This window comes from Antechinus flavipes, chromosome 4, assembly GCF_016432865.1.
Source record: "Antechinus flavipes isolate AdamAnt ecotype Samford, QLD, Australia chromosome 4, AdamAnt_v2, whole genome shotgun sequence".
Taxonomy (NCBI): domain Eukaryota; kingdom Metazoa; phylum Chordata; class Mammalia; order Dasyuromorphia; family Dasyuridae; genus Antechinus; species Antechinus flavipes.
In genome coordinates this window covers 335,476,674-335,492,377 of record NC_067401.1, presented here as the reverse complement: position 1 = coordinate 335,492,377, position 15,704 = coordinate 335,476,674, and the positions used below count along the sequence as shown (strand labels likewise).

General features: G+C 36.3%; 1 protein-coding gene across 1 annotated transcript in view; it reads right to left on the bottom strand.

Moving 5' to 3' along the window:
- SAMD5 (sterile alpha motif domain containing 5) overlaps positions 1 to 15,146 on the bottom strand; it is a 30,946-nt gene extending 15,800 nt beyond the window's left edge. Inside the window, exon 1 of the mRNA XM_051997915.1 lies at positions 13,375 to 15,146. Within this exon, the coding sequence (XP_051853875.1) occupies positions 13,375 to 13,872 (498 nt within the window). The 5' untranslated portion in view covers positions 13,873 to 15,146. The remainder of the gene's footprint in view (positions 1 to 13,374) is intronic.
- Between the last annotated feature and the right edge of the window lie 558 nt (positions 15,147 to 15,704).

Sequence of the window (15,704 nt, the reverse complement as noted above, 5' to 3'; positions counted from 1 at the left end):
TACTAAAATTAGAAGTGGTATATAATCTGGTTGATCTGTGGCAGCATGAGTCTTGTCTCAAAAATAATAAAGAGATTCTTACTATGTTGTGCAAGAAGACTTTAGGACAACATTAACTATTGGCATGTATTTTGGTGAGTAGATTAACCAGTTCAGTACCTTCACTGAACGTGGCGATAATAAACTAAGTTTGCTACAAGGATAAGATCTGTAAATGTTACTACTGTACCTTTAGTAACTTGTGAATTAATAATTAACTTACAAGAACTATGAGACTCTTCTGATGAACACTTTTGAATGTGTAATATAAGTCAAGCTGTCCTGTTATATATCTCCTCCAAACATACAAATTTAAATCAACTTCAACAAAATTCAGAATACAATGCCAATATTTCTCTCAATCTGTCAACAGAATATATTGTAGAAGCAGGGAATCAAAGAAGTCTGTATAGTTAGATAATGTTCTTTATCCCTAAATCATTTGCTACTTATATAGAATGGCTATATAATTCAGATTTTCACACCATTAAGATTACTTTTCTGTCAGTATATTAGAATGGCAATAGTTAAATTAACATTTGTAGATGGCCTAAAAATATGTGATTCCTAGGATTTTTTCCTGCTTTTCCACTACTCCATCAATGAGCTGAGCCCAGAATTTAGTAGGAAGAGGTCATGTTGGATTATAAGGAATACCCCAAACTGCAATGGGAAAAGATATAACATCATCATAAATATGTATGCTTTAATGTGAATGGGAGAGTGTGTGTATAGAATTTCAATTTCAACTCTTTCACAAATTTCTTACAAGGATCCAATATTTACTGGAATTCTATTCCATTCCATTCTATTCTATTGTATCTATTCACTCATTCTATTTTGACCAATACTGTTCTATATTGAAGGCTTTTCCACAATAGTTCTATTAGCAGCACGGTATAGGAGATTGAGTGTGGCTCTCTAGCCAAAGAACTTCAGTTCAAATTCCATCTCTAACATTTATTGGCCAAGCAACCTTAAGTAAATCACAATTTTTCCTTCTTCCATGGGCAGTCCTTCAAATGCCTGTATAACCACCCATTATATCTCCAATAAAGTCTTCTTTTCTTTTCTTTTTTAACAATATGAACAACCTAAAAAAATCAGTCATCCACTAATCTCCAATATAATTATGGTACTTGTCTCTGTTTTTGTATCGAGGTGTCATTTCATTGCCTCTCTAGCCACAAAGACAATTTTTTGATCAATTAAAATGGCACAGAGTCAGAGATTTAGAGTTGGAAGTGATGTCAGAAGCAATCTAAGTCTAATCCATGAGAAGTTAAAGTTACTTTCCCAGGGCTGCACAGCTAGTTTGTAATCAGAGGTAGGATTTGAAGTTGGTCATCTCTTTCTAACTTCAAGTCCAGTACCCTAATCACTGCACCACATAGCTTCTCTCCCTTTCATTTGGAGAGTGCTTTCCAATGTGGAATCCTGTAGGATCCTGTAGGATAATGTTGAACAGCCATCATCACTATTTTTCAGAAGGAGAAACTAAACTCCAGAATAGTATTTGGTCAAGGTCATATAGTTAGGAAGTGACAGAACCAATGGTTCTGATTTCTAAACTACTGAAATCTGTAATAGTATTGCACCTCAGAAAATATTTTAATAAAATTTCCAATCTTTCCTTAAACATTTTCATTTATATGTCTTAGGAATACCTCTATTCAACTTTAGAACCATTCATCTGAAGCCTGCTTTATACAAAAGACTGCATGAGAAGCTACTAAATGTAAAGCTAAATCATAATAAAAATAAATCACAACTGTCCTGGCTCTAGGATTTAAAGAAGAGGCAGCATGGCCTAGTGGGTAGACAACTGGCCCAAAAGCCAAGAAGACCTGGATTCAAGTTTCACTTCTGACACATGCTGGTTGCGTGATTCTAGACAAATCATTTAACCCCTTCAAGATTCTGGGAAGTTCCTTCTTGATGACAATAATGTGTCAACCTGCAATAATAGAGGAAAGTTCCACATATTAATCACAGGTTTAGTTATGATCTATATAATTAACTTTTATGATAGTCTGCATAACCTTTCCCTACAGTAGCTCAATGATGTAGGTACAGCAAGTATTATCCAAATTGGGTCCTTAGAGTTAGAATTAGGAGGAACTCCTGCATTTATTTAAACCCACTTATTTCTTCATATAGATGAGGAAAACCAAGGTGCAGAAAGGTTCTCATTTGCCCAAGATAACACAGATAGTCATCACTGATTTGATTATTTGATAAATTAAAAAGCCAACTCAAAGGGGTTGAGGGATTTGTACATAATCACATAGCTAAAATAGACTTTTGATCACCTGTTTCAGACTTATATTCAACTACTGAGTCTGACTATGAGCTAAACAAACACTTTGAAAAATATTTAATTCTATTTGATAACAATCTAGTCTCTCACATATCCAAAATACAGAAACTTTCTTACTATAGGAAGTCCAAGACCCTATGTATCTTCATCTTCTTCAACAATATTAAGTTTCCAAATTGGAATCGAGAGTAACTGCTGAAGAGGTTTTTTTTTTTTTTCACATTTAAGGCTAGGATTTACATCTGTGAATAATTTTTGAATTATAGAAGTCAGAAAGCAATCCACAATTAAAGTAAAAAAAGACGAGCCAGGAAAGGTACTAACATATTGTTCCAGAGAAGGGGTTATGATACAAACTTTGTTTCATCAAACAACTATATAGAACACAGCAAATCATAAATATTTTTGAGCCTCTCACTTTTGACAATTCTCTGTTCATTTGATTTTTTAAAAATCACACATAAAGGGAAGCAGATCCAGTTTTTATCCTTATATAAGAGGCACATGCCAGGTTATTTTAAATGTTTTGTCTATTTTCAAGAGCCCAATGGCAGAGACAAGAACACTGCTATTCACTGAAAGGAACTCCAGAACATCAATCCCAAAGGAATTTTACAAAGGTATAAACTTGAAAATAAGAACAAGTTAGTAGACATAGAGACACTCAGAGAAAAGATAGAGATCATAAACAGGACTTACAAAAGAAAAGGAAGTTCTAAGAGAATTTGAAAACAGCTTTTAGATGCCCCCTGCAGTATGCTCTTTCTCATCCCAAATACCTTCAAGTTCTCCTCAAATTTTATCAGCAAGTACTTGATTTCAAGTTACTCCTGCAATTCTAGTTTGATTTTTTTTTAACTGGATTCTCTCCAGTTTACCAATAATCTTCCCAAAGAATGCCACCAAAAATCAATAGTCATGGTTTTATCATGGCAGAATACAATGATGCTATAACTTTCCTTGTTTTGGACACTATGCCTTATATTATACAAATAGATCTATGACCCCTTCAGTTTACTGTGCTGTACAATAATTCAGATCACAAACTATCCATGCCCATTCATCTTTACTCTTGTCTACATCCAACTCTAAGTTTGAAATAAAGGATCCACATAATATATGAGCAGCCTTCCTCATTTTCTCTTGATATGTCAAGCACACTAGTGGAACACTTTGGCTATTTATATGTCAGTTCTCATTCTTGGCACATGACCATTCCACATTCTCATTCTATCAAATATTCCTTTAAGGTACATTTTATTCCTCCTCTTTTTCAAACTTTCTCATCAATTATAAGTTGTAGTCTGCTTATACCTACTATGTACCTCTCCATTACTTTCTATGTGATTTTTATTTTCAATTCTTTGATACTGCTCTACATCATGGTCACTCCCATATGATAATACCAGTTGCTGATATTAAAAAGGTCTTCATTTCCCTAAGAAATTTAGGATTGTCAAAGATAATCAGTCATTTCCCCAAAGCTACCCAATATGTTTTTTTTTCCCTTCTGTTCAGCTCTGGATCCAACTTGTCCAGTTACATTATCTGTCCCATATATACCTGCTACTAGACAAGCCTAAATGTTTATCATCACTTGAACATGAGATATTCTATAACTACTTGCTTTGATCTGTGTAAATTGTCATGTTTCCTATTATTTCACCTACATAACCTTTCGACCTGCTATCTTCATACAATAAAGCACATTAAAAATGATAGAGCATTATCAATTACAAGAATTATACTTTTTGATATATCATAGACACTAATTATAATTTTAAGTCAATCTTCAAAATTGCTTTTAATTTTATCTTAAAATTAATTGTCACCCAAGTCAATGACTCAACTTCTATAAAATCTAGCATCAACTTCAATCCCTATGTGCCTTTTCATGCTCAGAAAAATATGCTGTCATAGCTTCAAATGGGAATATTATACCCCATAAAGGGATTTGTTCAATTCAATCCATGGAGTATTGGGAAGAGATACACTACATAGAACCATGGTTTTTTATTTTGAAAAAAGGAAGAGGTTTACACTCTCTGACCAAGAGAAATCCCTTATCCTTATGCAAGTTTTGAAGAGCCTATTAACAGTAGGAAGCTTGGTAAGATCAAGGTTTGTGGGGTAACTGAAGCTAAAAACAAATTTTCTATATTTTAGTCCATAGATGGGAAATGAGAGATAATACTTTAAAAAGAGTGTTAATGTTATGGGCCAGAACTCTTGTACTTAAAGCAAGGATTCTTACAAGGTGCTAACTCAGTGGAATTGATGAGACAATGGCTATCTAGTTTAGCATGGTGATTAATAGTTCTCTAAATTCAGTATGACTGATTTAATCTTACAACAAATAATAGTTTCCTAGTGATAGAATGATTGGTTTATACTCAGTGTAGAGCATATAAACTGGGACAAACTCAGCCAGGGTGGGACTCAGAGCCAGATTCATTCATTCCATCTCACATCACCATGGTGGCAGGCCTCTCCTCCTTCCCTTCTCCACTGAAACCAAGACTCTGGAAGGCCTCCAAGAAAGCTAGCCTGAGCCACAGGAAAGGAGACAAGATTGTGAAGGAGATAATGAAGAATTTGGACTTTAACACCTGGTTATTCTTGTGGTTATTACTGAAATAAAGGCTGCTCCAAGGCCTCCAGAAAACCAACCAAAAACATTACATATTAGAAAATAAAGGCATTGTTTATACTATTCTATAACCATTTAATATCTAGTTAAATAAAGAGTAACTACAAAAGGCTTTCAAAACATTAGGTCATATCCAATGACCTCTTTCTTATATGCACTTCAAATAAAATCATCTCTCTTTTTCTTTCCCCATATTACTTTTAACATATTGTAATTCATACATCCAAAACCAGCAACACTGAGCGTAGCTAAAAAAAAAAAATTTGATACAATGCAGCTATTGTAAAGATATTCCTGCCACACTGTTTTAATAAATGAACATCCTTAAAGAACACTTGGAAAAAGTCATGATTCACCACATCTTGTCAAGATAAGCATGCCAGTGTAAAGTATCTAGTAGCACACAGGGCCTTATACTGACCCAAATTATTGTGCTAAAAAGTAGTAACATATTTAAAAATACACAGAAATAATATGACTTAAGAATTGATGGTATTACTCTAACATACTTCATTTTGTGATCTATGAATACTTCTCTCAGTCCTAAATTATATTATTTTATGCTTGATCTGATTACAAACAAAAATCTAGAATAGAAATTGGATTTTCCATGTGACAGTGAGAGAAGGATAGACAACAGACAGCTCAGGGACTCCAATGAGATTCACACAATGTCAAGAGAATGAGAGGAAGATCTTTGAATCAATGAATACTTATTAAGCTTCTACACTGTGCCAAGAACTAAATGAGTCTTTAGAGAAAATTTATGGTAAGACATGAATATATAGAATATACAGAGAGAGAGAGAGAATGGGTGGGTTGTTATCTGTGTCATAGGAGGCACATTAATGGAAATCACAGATCTTTCAGAGTGTCAATATTCAGGTTCAGGTCCAATCTTAACCTGTAATCCATGCTTAGAACATGTTGCTTCTGCATCTCTGTTTCACAGAATTGCTCACTTGCTTCAATATGCAGCTGAAAGACCATTTTCTCCATAATATTTTTTCTGATCCTCAACCTACTAGTGTTCTAAGAGCTTCAAATTTATTCTACATATACTTATATATGTACATCATTTCTCCCAATAAAATGCAAATACTTTCAGAGTAGAGATTATTTCAGATTTGGGGTTGGGTTTTTGTTTTGTTTTGGCTTTTTGGGTTTTTTGCCTTTGTATCCTATTACATAGTACAGTGCCTAACACATAATAGATGATTAATAAATGGTTGATAGTTGACTAATGGCAGATGCCTTTTGAAAATTATAGGGGGGAAGAAGAAGGAAAAGAAGAAAAGGGAGGAAGGGCGGAATCCTAACTATCCAACTGTGGTAAATTAGGAAGAGGAACTACAAATGCAGATTAGAACTTATCCCATTATGCCTGTTGGCTTTGAATATGTTTAATATTACTTGGCAAAATTAGTTTCTCCTCTGAGGTTGTATGTTTCAAATTTGCCAAATTCCTTCTTTTCCCTGCACCTGATTAATGTAAAAAATTCTTTATCAAGTAAAAGTCAAAAGAAATTCTGAGTGATTCCCTATGCAAACAAATGAATTTTCACTTCACAAATATTGTCTATGGCTGAACCAACCACTTTATGGCCCTGAAAATCCTGTTACTACTTTAATGCACTAGTACTTTCATCAATGAATAGTTTTCCCAGAGGGAACAGTTGATAATGCAGATCGTCACTATTCTTTATGGATACATAGTTGCCCTAAAATAGGTAAGCCTGACAAGGGCGATTTAAAATGCTGGATATGATAATAGCATATCCATTTCTGCAAAGCCACTTGCATATGGAGTACCTAACAGTGAAAGATTGCTTTTTCTGGCCTGATTCTTTTTCTTAGTTTTAACTTCTTTAAAAAACTTATTGTTTGTGATCTCTGAGGGAAAGTCTAAAGACAAACAAGAATTGTTTCAATTGCATCTATACTAAATTTTTCTAATTTACCTTTATTACATATATATATATTTACTTTGGTATTTTTCTAGAAAACCAGAGATAGATTTGGATTATGATAACCATAATGAAAATTACCTCCAGTAAACTTATCTCAAATTTGTACAATTGTTGTTCATTACTTCTTTTAATTGACCTTGTTTTATTGTAAAACTCTAGTAATATTTTGTCTTAAAATATGAAATATAATATTTTGTGTGTCTAACATATGTATTCATACACACATATGCCGATGTAAGCAAATTATTCTCAGGTAATTGTGTAGGGATTTCTCTATTTCTAAGACAAGGTATTCCCAAAACTGATTTTGCAGTTTTCATTCTGTCTCGATTTCTAATTCCTTGGAATCTATACAGATAAATCACTAAGACAGCCCATTTCATTTCTATTAGAAACAGTAGTGAAATCCCTCTACAAAAATATTTGGCACTTAGTTTACTTGTATGTGAAATCGACCATATCAGGCTTTTTTGTGAGAACTATTGTTTTTATGCTATTGTTTTTAAAAAAGAACTCTTCCCTACCATACTAACATTCAATGACTGAAAAAAAAATGTAATTTATCTCCAAAAGTTAAGAATTAAATTAAAATTAATTATGTAAAAGATACACAAATTTGGTAGATAGTTATGATCTTTTAATATGATACACTTTTTCTTTTGCTACACAGGTGGCAGGGTTGTGGGGGTGATGAGGAGAGAAGGGGGAATTAAGGAGATGGGGGAAGCTGAGAAAGATAGCCATTTTTGTTTTAAGTACCTGGGTTCCAAACTTCAGTCACCTTTAATTCTTTGAGTCTTCTACCTTCTACCTCAAGGCCTAGCTTCCTAATCTATTCAAATGATAAAGATTGTTGAATGTTCTACTGATAAAGTTTTAAACCTTCTTTCTTTTTTTGCAACATTCTTACCACTCTCAGTGAAGCCCTCACAAGGGGTGTTTTAATTCAGCCTGCCACTATTAATAACCTCCTACCTTGTGCCCCTGTCTTTACTGTCTCACTTTAATTGGTTCTTCAATCAGCTCTTAAAATAAACAGGACTAATTACAAGCCATCACCATTCAAAATACTTCTATGTTTCTCCTGAATAAAGTATGAATTCTCTGAATAGACTTTTAAAACCTTCAACCCAGTAAACCTCATTGTTGCTCAGTTGTTTCAGTTTCTATTCAGATCTATTTGTGATCCCATTTGTGGTTTTCATTGCTTAAATACTGGAGTACTTTGCCGTTTTTTTTTCCCCTCCAACTCATTTTACAGATGAAGAAACTGAGGTAAATAGGGTTAAGTGACTTGCCCATGGTCACACAGCTAATTAAATGTTTAAATCCAGATTTGAATTCAGTGCTCTATCTACTTTGCTACCTACCTGCCCCAATTCAGTTCCTTTATTATTCCACTAATCAGAAATACTGGTTACTCCCAGATTATATACTGCCTATTGGAAGCACTTAATAAATGTTAACACAAAATATAACCAGTGGGAACTTGATAAGCATAAGTTATAAAGGTTCTTTATGGTCTCCTCCCCAATTATGATGGATAAACTTCTTCCAATAATACTTTTCTGAACCCCTATCCTACCTTAAATCTTCTCTTTCCTATCCTCTAGATATCAAATACTTTCCTATTGTCTGTTGCTCTTACTCTTTAACATCCCAAGTCCCACAACTAAATCTAAATCCAACATCAGAAATTCCTTATCCAAAATGTTCTTGATTGATTATGTAGATGCTTATCTGAAAAAAAAAAAAAACATTCACCATTAAAAACCAAATGACTGTACAACTTTCTAAGGATTATTTGAATTTTAAAATTTCTGAATTTAATTTCTAAATCCAAATTCATTTCTTGTTGACAAACTATGAGGGTTGGTAGTAGATGAGAAGAGATTCTTAAGCACTTTGGATGTGAGGCTTCAAGCACCTCTTAGTCACTCTAAGCCAGTCTCTTCTTCTTACCTAGTATCCCCAAACATTAGTTGAAATCAGCATTTTAGGCACAACCATACACTCAAGCCAATGAATACCACACTTAAGAGCTATACACACATGCACCACACATACACAAAACACCTATATTGCATTGAGCTCAACAAAACAAAACAAACAAAACAACAATAACTAAAAACCTGGGGAATAGAGACAGCATGTGGGTCCGTTTTTCTTTACTGCAAATCATGATCATATAGGAAGAGTTGATCTAGGTACAGAACAATTTGAAAATTTTATCTAATTGCCTATCCTTTAAAATATAGATGCATGTGCTTTTATAAGTATAGAATATCACAGACACTTATTTAGGAAATACCAAAATTTTGGATTTTCTAAAAAGAACCCATCTGATTTCATTTTCTAGTCACCTATAAGGAGAAGGTGACATAAAGTGAACAACTTATTCAATTAAATTCAAATGAAGCATTTATTAGAATATTAGGCATTGTGCATATAAAGACTGAAAGGAAATATCTTTTTTCAAGGGACTGTGTAAACAAGGAAAATTACAACAGGCACACAAACATTGCCATGAGATTTAAAATTGTCATATTAATTGATATATGGATAATGATTATATTATTATAGGTTTGTTGGAGCTTCCCTACTTTTCAGGACATCCTGACTTGAAAACTGAGACTGGAAGCTATTCAAGTCTGAAACTGCACTGAGATTTTTGATCTATCCTGTATGAGCACATGCAGTCTCCTCCAACTCAATGTAAACTCCTTGAGGCCAGGGGCAATTTCACTTTTGTCTGTATATCCAGCACAATTAATGGCATTTAATGTGTCTTTAATAAGATCTTGTCAATTGATAATAAAGGGAGAGTAATCCTATGTAAGGCATCATCTAAGCTGTGTTTTGAAGGAAGCAAGGTTTTCACAATGGCAAGATCAGTTGGAAATATATTCCAGACTTAGAGAAATCACTTGTGCAAGGGAATGGAGGTAGGAGATGAAATAACTAGGCATGAAAGGACAGCTAGAATACTAGTTTGCCTGAGATAGAGTTTGGCAAGGTACATGGAAATCAGATTATTCAGGGATTGAAATGCCAGATGAAGTTTTTAATCTGTAAAAAGCAAGAATGAATTACTGAAGATTTTTGCATAAGGGGTAACATGATCAAATCTGTAATTTGGGAATACTGGCTTGCTAGGTGTATGGAAGAAAGATGGGAAGATGAGAGAATCAGGCAAGGAGATCAATTAGAAGACTATTGCAAAAAAAAAATGTCCAAGAGAAATGTAAAGATCATTTGCATTTCATAGAATCAAAATATGAGTAGAAAGTTGTTATGGAATCAGGGGCCAATTAGGGAATTCCCTTCATCACAATAACAAGTTTTACTCTTCTCTCAAGATAGTTATACCCAGCTAGTTTCCTCTCTAAAGAATTCAACTTTCCTGCTTAATATTTCCTAATTTAATACATTTTGAAGACTGATCTAATATTCTTATGAAGTGCCAAATCACAGAGATCATGGATGCTAATATCTGTAAATGAGAAGCTGAATTGTAATGATCAGAATTCCAAATAGCACATAATAACTAATTCACATTCAGAACCAAGTCAGATATAGGGCCAAGATTCTATAGCAACAATATATTCTAAACTATGGCTTAACTGAAAACTGAGCAGAATAAACATATATCACACATACATGTGTGTACATATATACATATAATATCTGCATGAACACAGACATACTATGTGTATATACATATATACAGACATATATGTATATGCATACACACATACAATATATACATATACACAAAAATAAATAGAGAGAGAGAGATAGAGAGAGAAATCGATTGGGGATGGAGAGAGAGACTGAGAATCTAAATAATCCTCTTGCCAACCCAGAGCTAAAGCATTCAGAGAAATGGTCATGATTCTACTAATAAATACTCATCATCTTGCTTATTCATTTTGATTATATTCACCTCTTATTTATATGAGCCTAGAGTATAGGTCTTCAACAATGAAGCTTGCTGCCCTATTATTTTTTTTTCTTCCATCATCTGAAACACCAGTGTAATAGTCAATGATTAAGAAACTTTTTAAACCATCTACAAGCCCATTTGATAGGAAGTAAAATAAAACCAGAGAAGGAGAAATGAGTCTCACCATCAATGCTTTCTTCTGGTTACATATTATCAAATATGTGTTCTATGATACTCATAGTAAAGTTGTATCAAATAATGTTTCATACAGAAAGTAAATCTAGGACAATTGGAAGATCCTGAATAAGAATCACTATGATGTATTTTTTATTCCACTCCCAAAGGCAGAAGACCACAGCTCAGCAAGATGTTTTGACGCCATCCTTCTGTAAAGCCAGCTACTTATTTTGACAGTCTAGATTTCATGTTTATTCCCTTTATGAGTTCTTTTCTCAACACTCTCTTCAGCTACTATTCTCCTTTTCTCTCATCTTTTCTCTACATCTTTTCTTTTCTGGGTAGGTTACAAAAAGTAATGCACCTTCTACTCTGAAGGACTTTCTGGCCACTGCCTGAGCCATCACAATATGCTGAGGAGCTTAGATTCACTCTGTCGGGCTCGATCACCTCCACAGCAGTAAATGACTATTTAACTGACTGATTCCAACCCCCTTTTAACTGTTCTCTTAGGGAATGAGTCATTTATACTAATGGCTGGGTTCCTGTACCCTGATCAGTTGCTATTCCTAATTGAAAAATGTCTATCTACTCTGTTATGCAGTATAATTATCAAATATAATCTCCTCCCTTGAATACAGGTAATATACTTAGGGTAATGAATCTTAAATATAAAGCAGACTTCCTGATCTCTTAGTAACTAGTTAGGTTATACCCTAGAATAACTTACTCAAATTTTTAATGTTATTTCAAAATGCCTTGTAAAACCCAAATAAATATGTTAAGCCATCTACTCTGCTCTTTAATCCACTTTCATTTTTTAACTTCATTTGATACTGTTTCCAAAAAAGGACCATAAACTACTAAGAATCTTCATTTATTCCTTTCAATTTACTTTTATTTTCCCATTTGCCTTTCTAAAAATAGCCAATCTTTTAGAGTATTATGTTATTTTCTGTGCATTCATCCTTTTCTAACTCTACATCACTAAGCTGCAATAGGCATTTTTTTTAAAAAATGTATTCCTTCAGACATCTTCTTAAGATATCATCTTCCTTTGATAGAAGGAAGTATTCTTCACCCTAAAAGTGTGAAGCAAAGCTAGACATTATATTTTGAGTTAAGAAGCATGATATTGTGTGAAATGACATTTTCTCATTTAAATTTTTATTAACACACAGCATCTTCCACCTATACTTTGGTTCTGTCCCTTCTAGAGAGTATCTAAAACCTTTACTGAACTGTGATAATTTCCAAGTCATTTCCCAAAACCTTCATAAAAAGTTTGTCATCATTTATGATTACATTTTTGCATTTACCTATGTCTATTATCACTTCCTTATTCAAACTGAACAAATTCATTAGCTCTTTAGCTCGTATTTCTTAGTCCTCCGAACTTGGTTTATCTGGAGCAGTCTACAATCCAAAGTTTTACTTAATGAATCAGCCCCTCATAGACTTCTTCCTAGATGAACACATCCATCAAACACATTACATCATACTGACCTCAAGCATTTGCTTAGTCAACCTTTGTGCTCAGTTGATTTACCTGCTTTCTTTGTAAGTTCTGTATTTGGAAAACCCAAGTCATCTCCTTAAGGCATTTCCAGGATCCTAATACAAGTTTTATTCATTCCCTCCGATCCCTCCCCACCCCCCAAGATCTAAAGGTGACTTTACTTTCCAAGTTTTCAACAATCCTGGGATTTCCCCTATTTTGTTATTATCAAAATTTATTATTATTGTTATTATAGTCTCCAGTCAACACTTGCAAAGAATTCTTCTTTATAAGGCATCTCTACTTATCTATAAAAACTAAATGGGAAAACATTTGAGAGTTTCAGAGGCAACATCAAAAAAAGAAGGAAAAATAAAAAAGGAGGACTAGGAAAGGAGATGAGAAAGGTGGGAAATAATGACATCTGCTATTCTTTCAGACTGAAATGCTACGGAGAGAGGACATTAATAATACTCCTATACTCCAGCAGGAGAAACAACATCCGACAAGTAAGAACCAGTAGCTATGAAAGGGGCTTCTTGGGGAAGACAGTAAGTTCCTTTCCTATCTCAGTTTGGTACATTAGAAGTTGATTGACCAACTCCTTCTCAGGAGAAGTAAAATGAAGTCCAAACATCAGTGTCATTCTTCCTTCCCTGTTATGTGAGATTGCTCACCAGGGACCGACAAGTCTAAACTGGCACTGCCACCTTCAGCAATACAAGCATGCTAGTGGGGTGGGATGGCTAGGAGTGTGGAGAGGTTAGTTCTTACCTTATTGGAGTACGGGGGCTTGCTTAAGTTTATTCCATCCCGGACGAGTTTATCCCTGATCATGATTTTCAGTTTGAGTTTGGGGTAAGTCACCAGTTCCTTGCTGCGGGACCCTGCTTTCTGGTTCCTGGAAACCCCCCTGGATCCTTGGGTCTGGCCAGGCTGAGTCTCCCTCCAAGCCTGACCCTCATACTGCTCCACCAGGTGGCTGGTGTAGATTTCTGGGGAAGGGGAACCAGGCTGCTGCTGGGGCTGCAGCTGCTGCGGCTCGAGGGTGAAGTAGAGGCCAGCGGCATTTGCGTCTTGCTCCCGCAGCCTCCTTACGGCGTCGTGGATCCGGCGCCGGTGCTGGGGCGCCAAGACCCCGATGGCGTCCAGGTCAGGGTCTCCGATCTGTTTGCACACCTCCAGGTCATCATAGCCATTATCCACGAAGGACTCCGCGTACTGTGGGAGCTGCAGGGCTTTCAGCCATTCGTAAACTATGTTGGTACACATAATATTTAGTAATTTTAAATCACACCAAGCGGAATAGAGGGAGAATAATCTTCAAACCCAACGATAACAATACTTGTAACTTTTAATCCTTTTCTTTCCTTGGAGGAAAAAGGGAGAAGAATGAGATAAAAATCCACAATCTGCGAAATTGAAGACGGAATAGTACAGAACAGGAATCGGGAAATAGCAGACACCTTAAAAAAAAAAAAAAACTGGAAGAAAAATGTAAAAGCAAGAAAATTAAATCCCTCGCTAACGGCAGCCGCAGTTCAAAGACAGTGATCTATTGCTTATTCCCTCTCAGGCGAGCTTCTGTCTGTCACTGGGTTGAGGGTGGGTGGCTGAGAAGGGGTTTAATCACAGCCCCTCTTTGGAATAAGCCCGGTTGGGGAATCTATTTGGAAGACACGAGGTTAGGTTAGTCCTCGCTTTCCTTCAATTTCTCTTCTGTTTGGTTCGGTTCCGTTCGTCTCCTTTCCTCTGTGGCTTCAAGCATATCTATTTACTATTTGCTCCGTGTTGGCTTTTTAACACGTAGTACCATGTTGAGGAGGAGGAGGAGGATCCTTCAGCCAGACAGATGCACAGTCGCCCTGATGTGTCTCATCTACGTATGTGTTATACACCTCCTCCTCAGCACCCTCCCGGTCCCTATCCCGTGGTTTCTCAACTGCTGGATGAAGGGCGGGGTGGAATTCAGCGACTGCCTTGTTTCTCTCCCTCACCCCCACCCCAAACACAGAAGCTCCCTGATCCGCTCCTTTCAGTTCTTCCCCTTACAGAGGACTTCTTTTACATATAGAAGCACCCACGTCTTCTTTCTGTTTCTCCCACTTTGCCTTTATTAACAAGGATGGTAGTGTGGATCTCCAGGCCGGCGTCCACAGACAGGGCGAGGCTGGATATCCTACTTTTTCCTCCCCCCCCTTACCCTCCCCCCTGCCTCCCCAGCTCATCAAGTTGCACCTTTCTCCTCTCCAAGACAGCGCGACCCAACCAAGGTCTTAAGCTCGCTCCTCACCTTTCAATTTAACGAGCTGCGCATCTATTTTGTAGACTCCGTGCCACTCTTGGGTGGAGCTGCTTCTAGGGTTGGTTCTGGGGTGTTTGGCATTAGCGTAACCCTAGGCACTTGAGGCCAAGGAGTAAAGGCGCGCGTAATCAAAGGCCCCAGCACACCAAACCCCACCGAGGGTCAGAGGCAGAGCTCAGCCGGTAGCGCTTCAGCTCACGTCTTCTATACGCAATGAGATAACTAATTAGCACGGAAGCTTCCAACGCTCGCCTGCCTCTTTCCTCCTACATCTCAGTTCTTTCCAAAAGTTGGGGAGGAGTGTGTGTGTGTGTGGGGGGGGGGAGAGATAGGAGAACTTTCTCTTTGATCTTCCTGTTGGGCTTCTCAACCCCGGATCTTCCACTCAATCTTTCCTGGTTTTTACAAAGCTCGGCTCCTCCGGAGGAGAAGGGCGCCCTCCCTTGAGGCTGGAGCTCCCAACCAGATCTCCCAAGAAAGAAAGGTCTGCTCAGAATAGGTCTCAGCCCCGAAAAGTCCTCTGGACTTTGAACTCTAGAACCAGAGAACTTGAAAATCAAGTGCTGGTTTAACTGCTTGGAGAAGAGAGTGAAAGGGGCAGTTTTTGTTTTGTTTTTAAACAAGAAGAACCTACCTCTTACCCTTTACGTAAATCTGAGCCCTAGGTGTGAACCTGGGTCCAATCCCTTTAAGTTCTAAGCATACATTCACCACCCCAGTTGTGCAGAGACAATGACTGCGAGAAAGTGGAGAAAGGGGCACATGAAAGTGATACTGCTTCTAATGAGCACAAGCTATA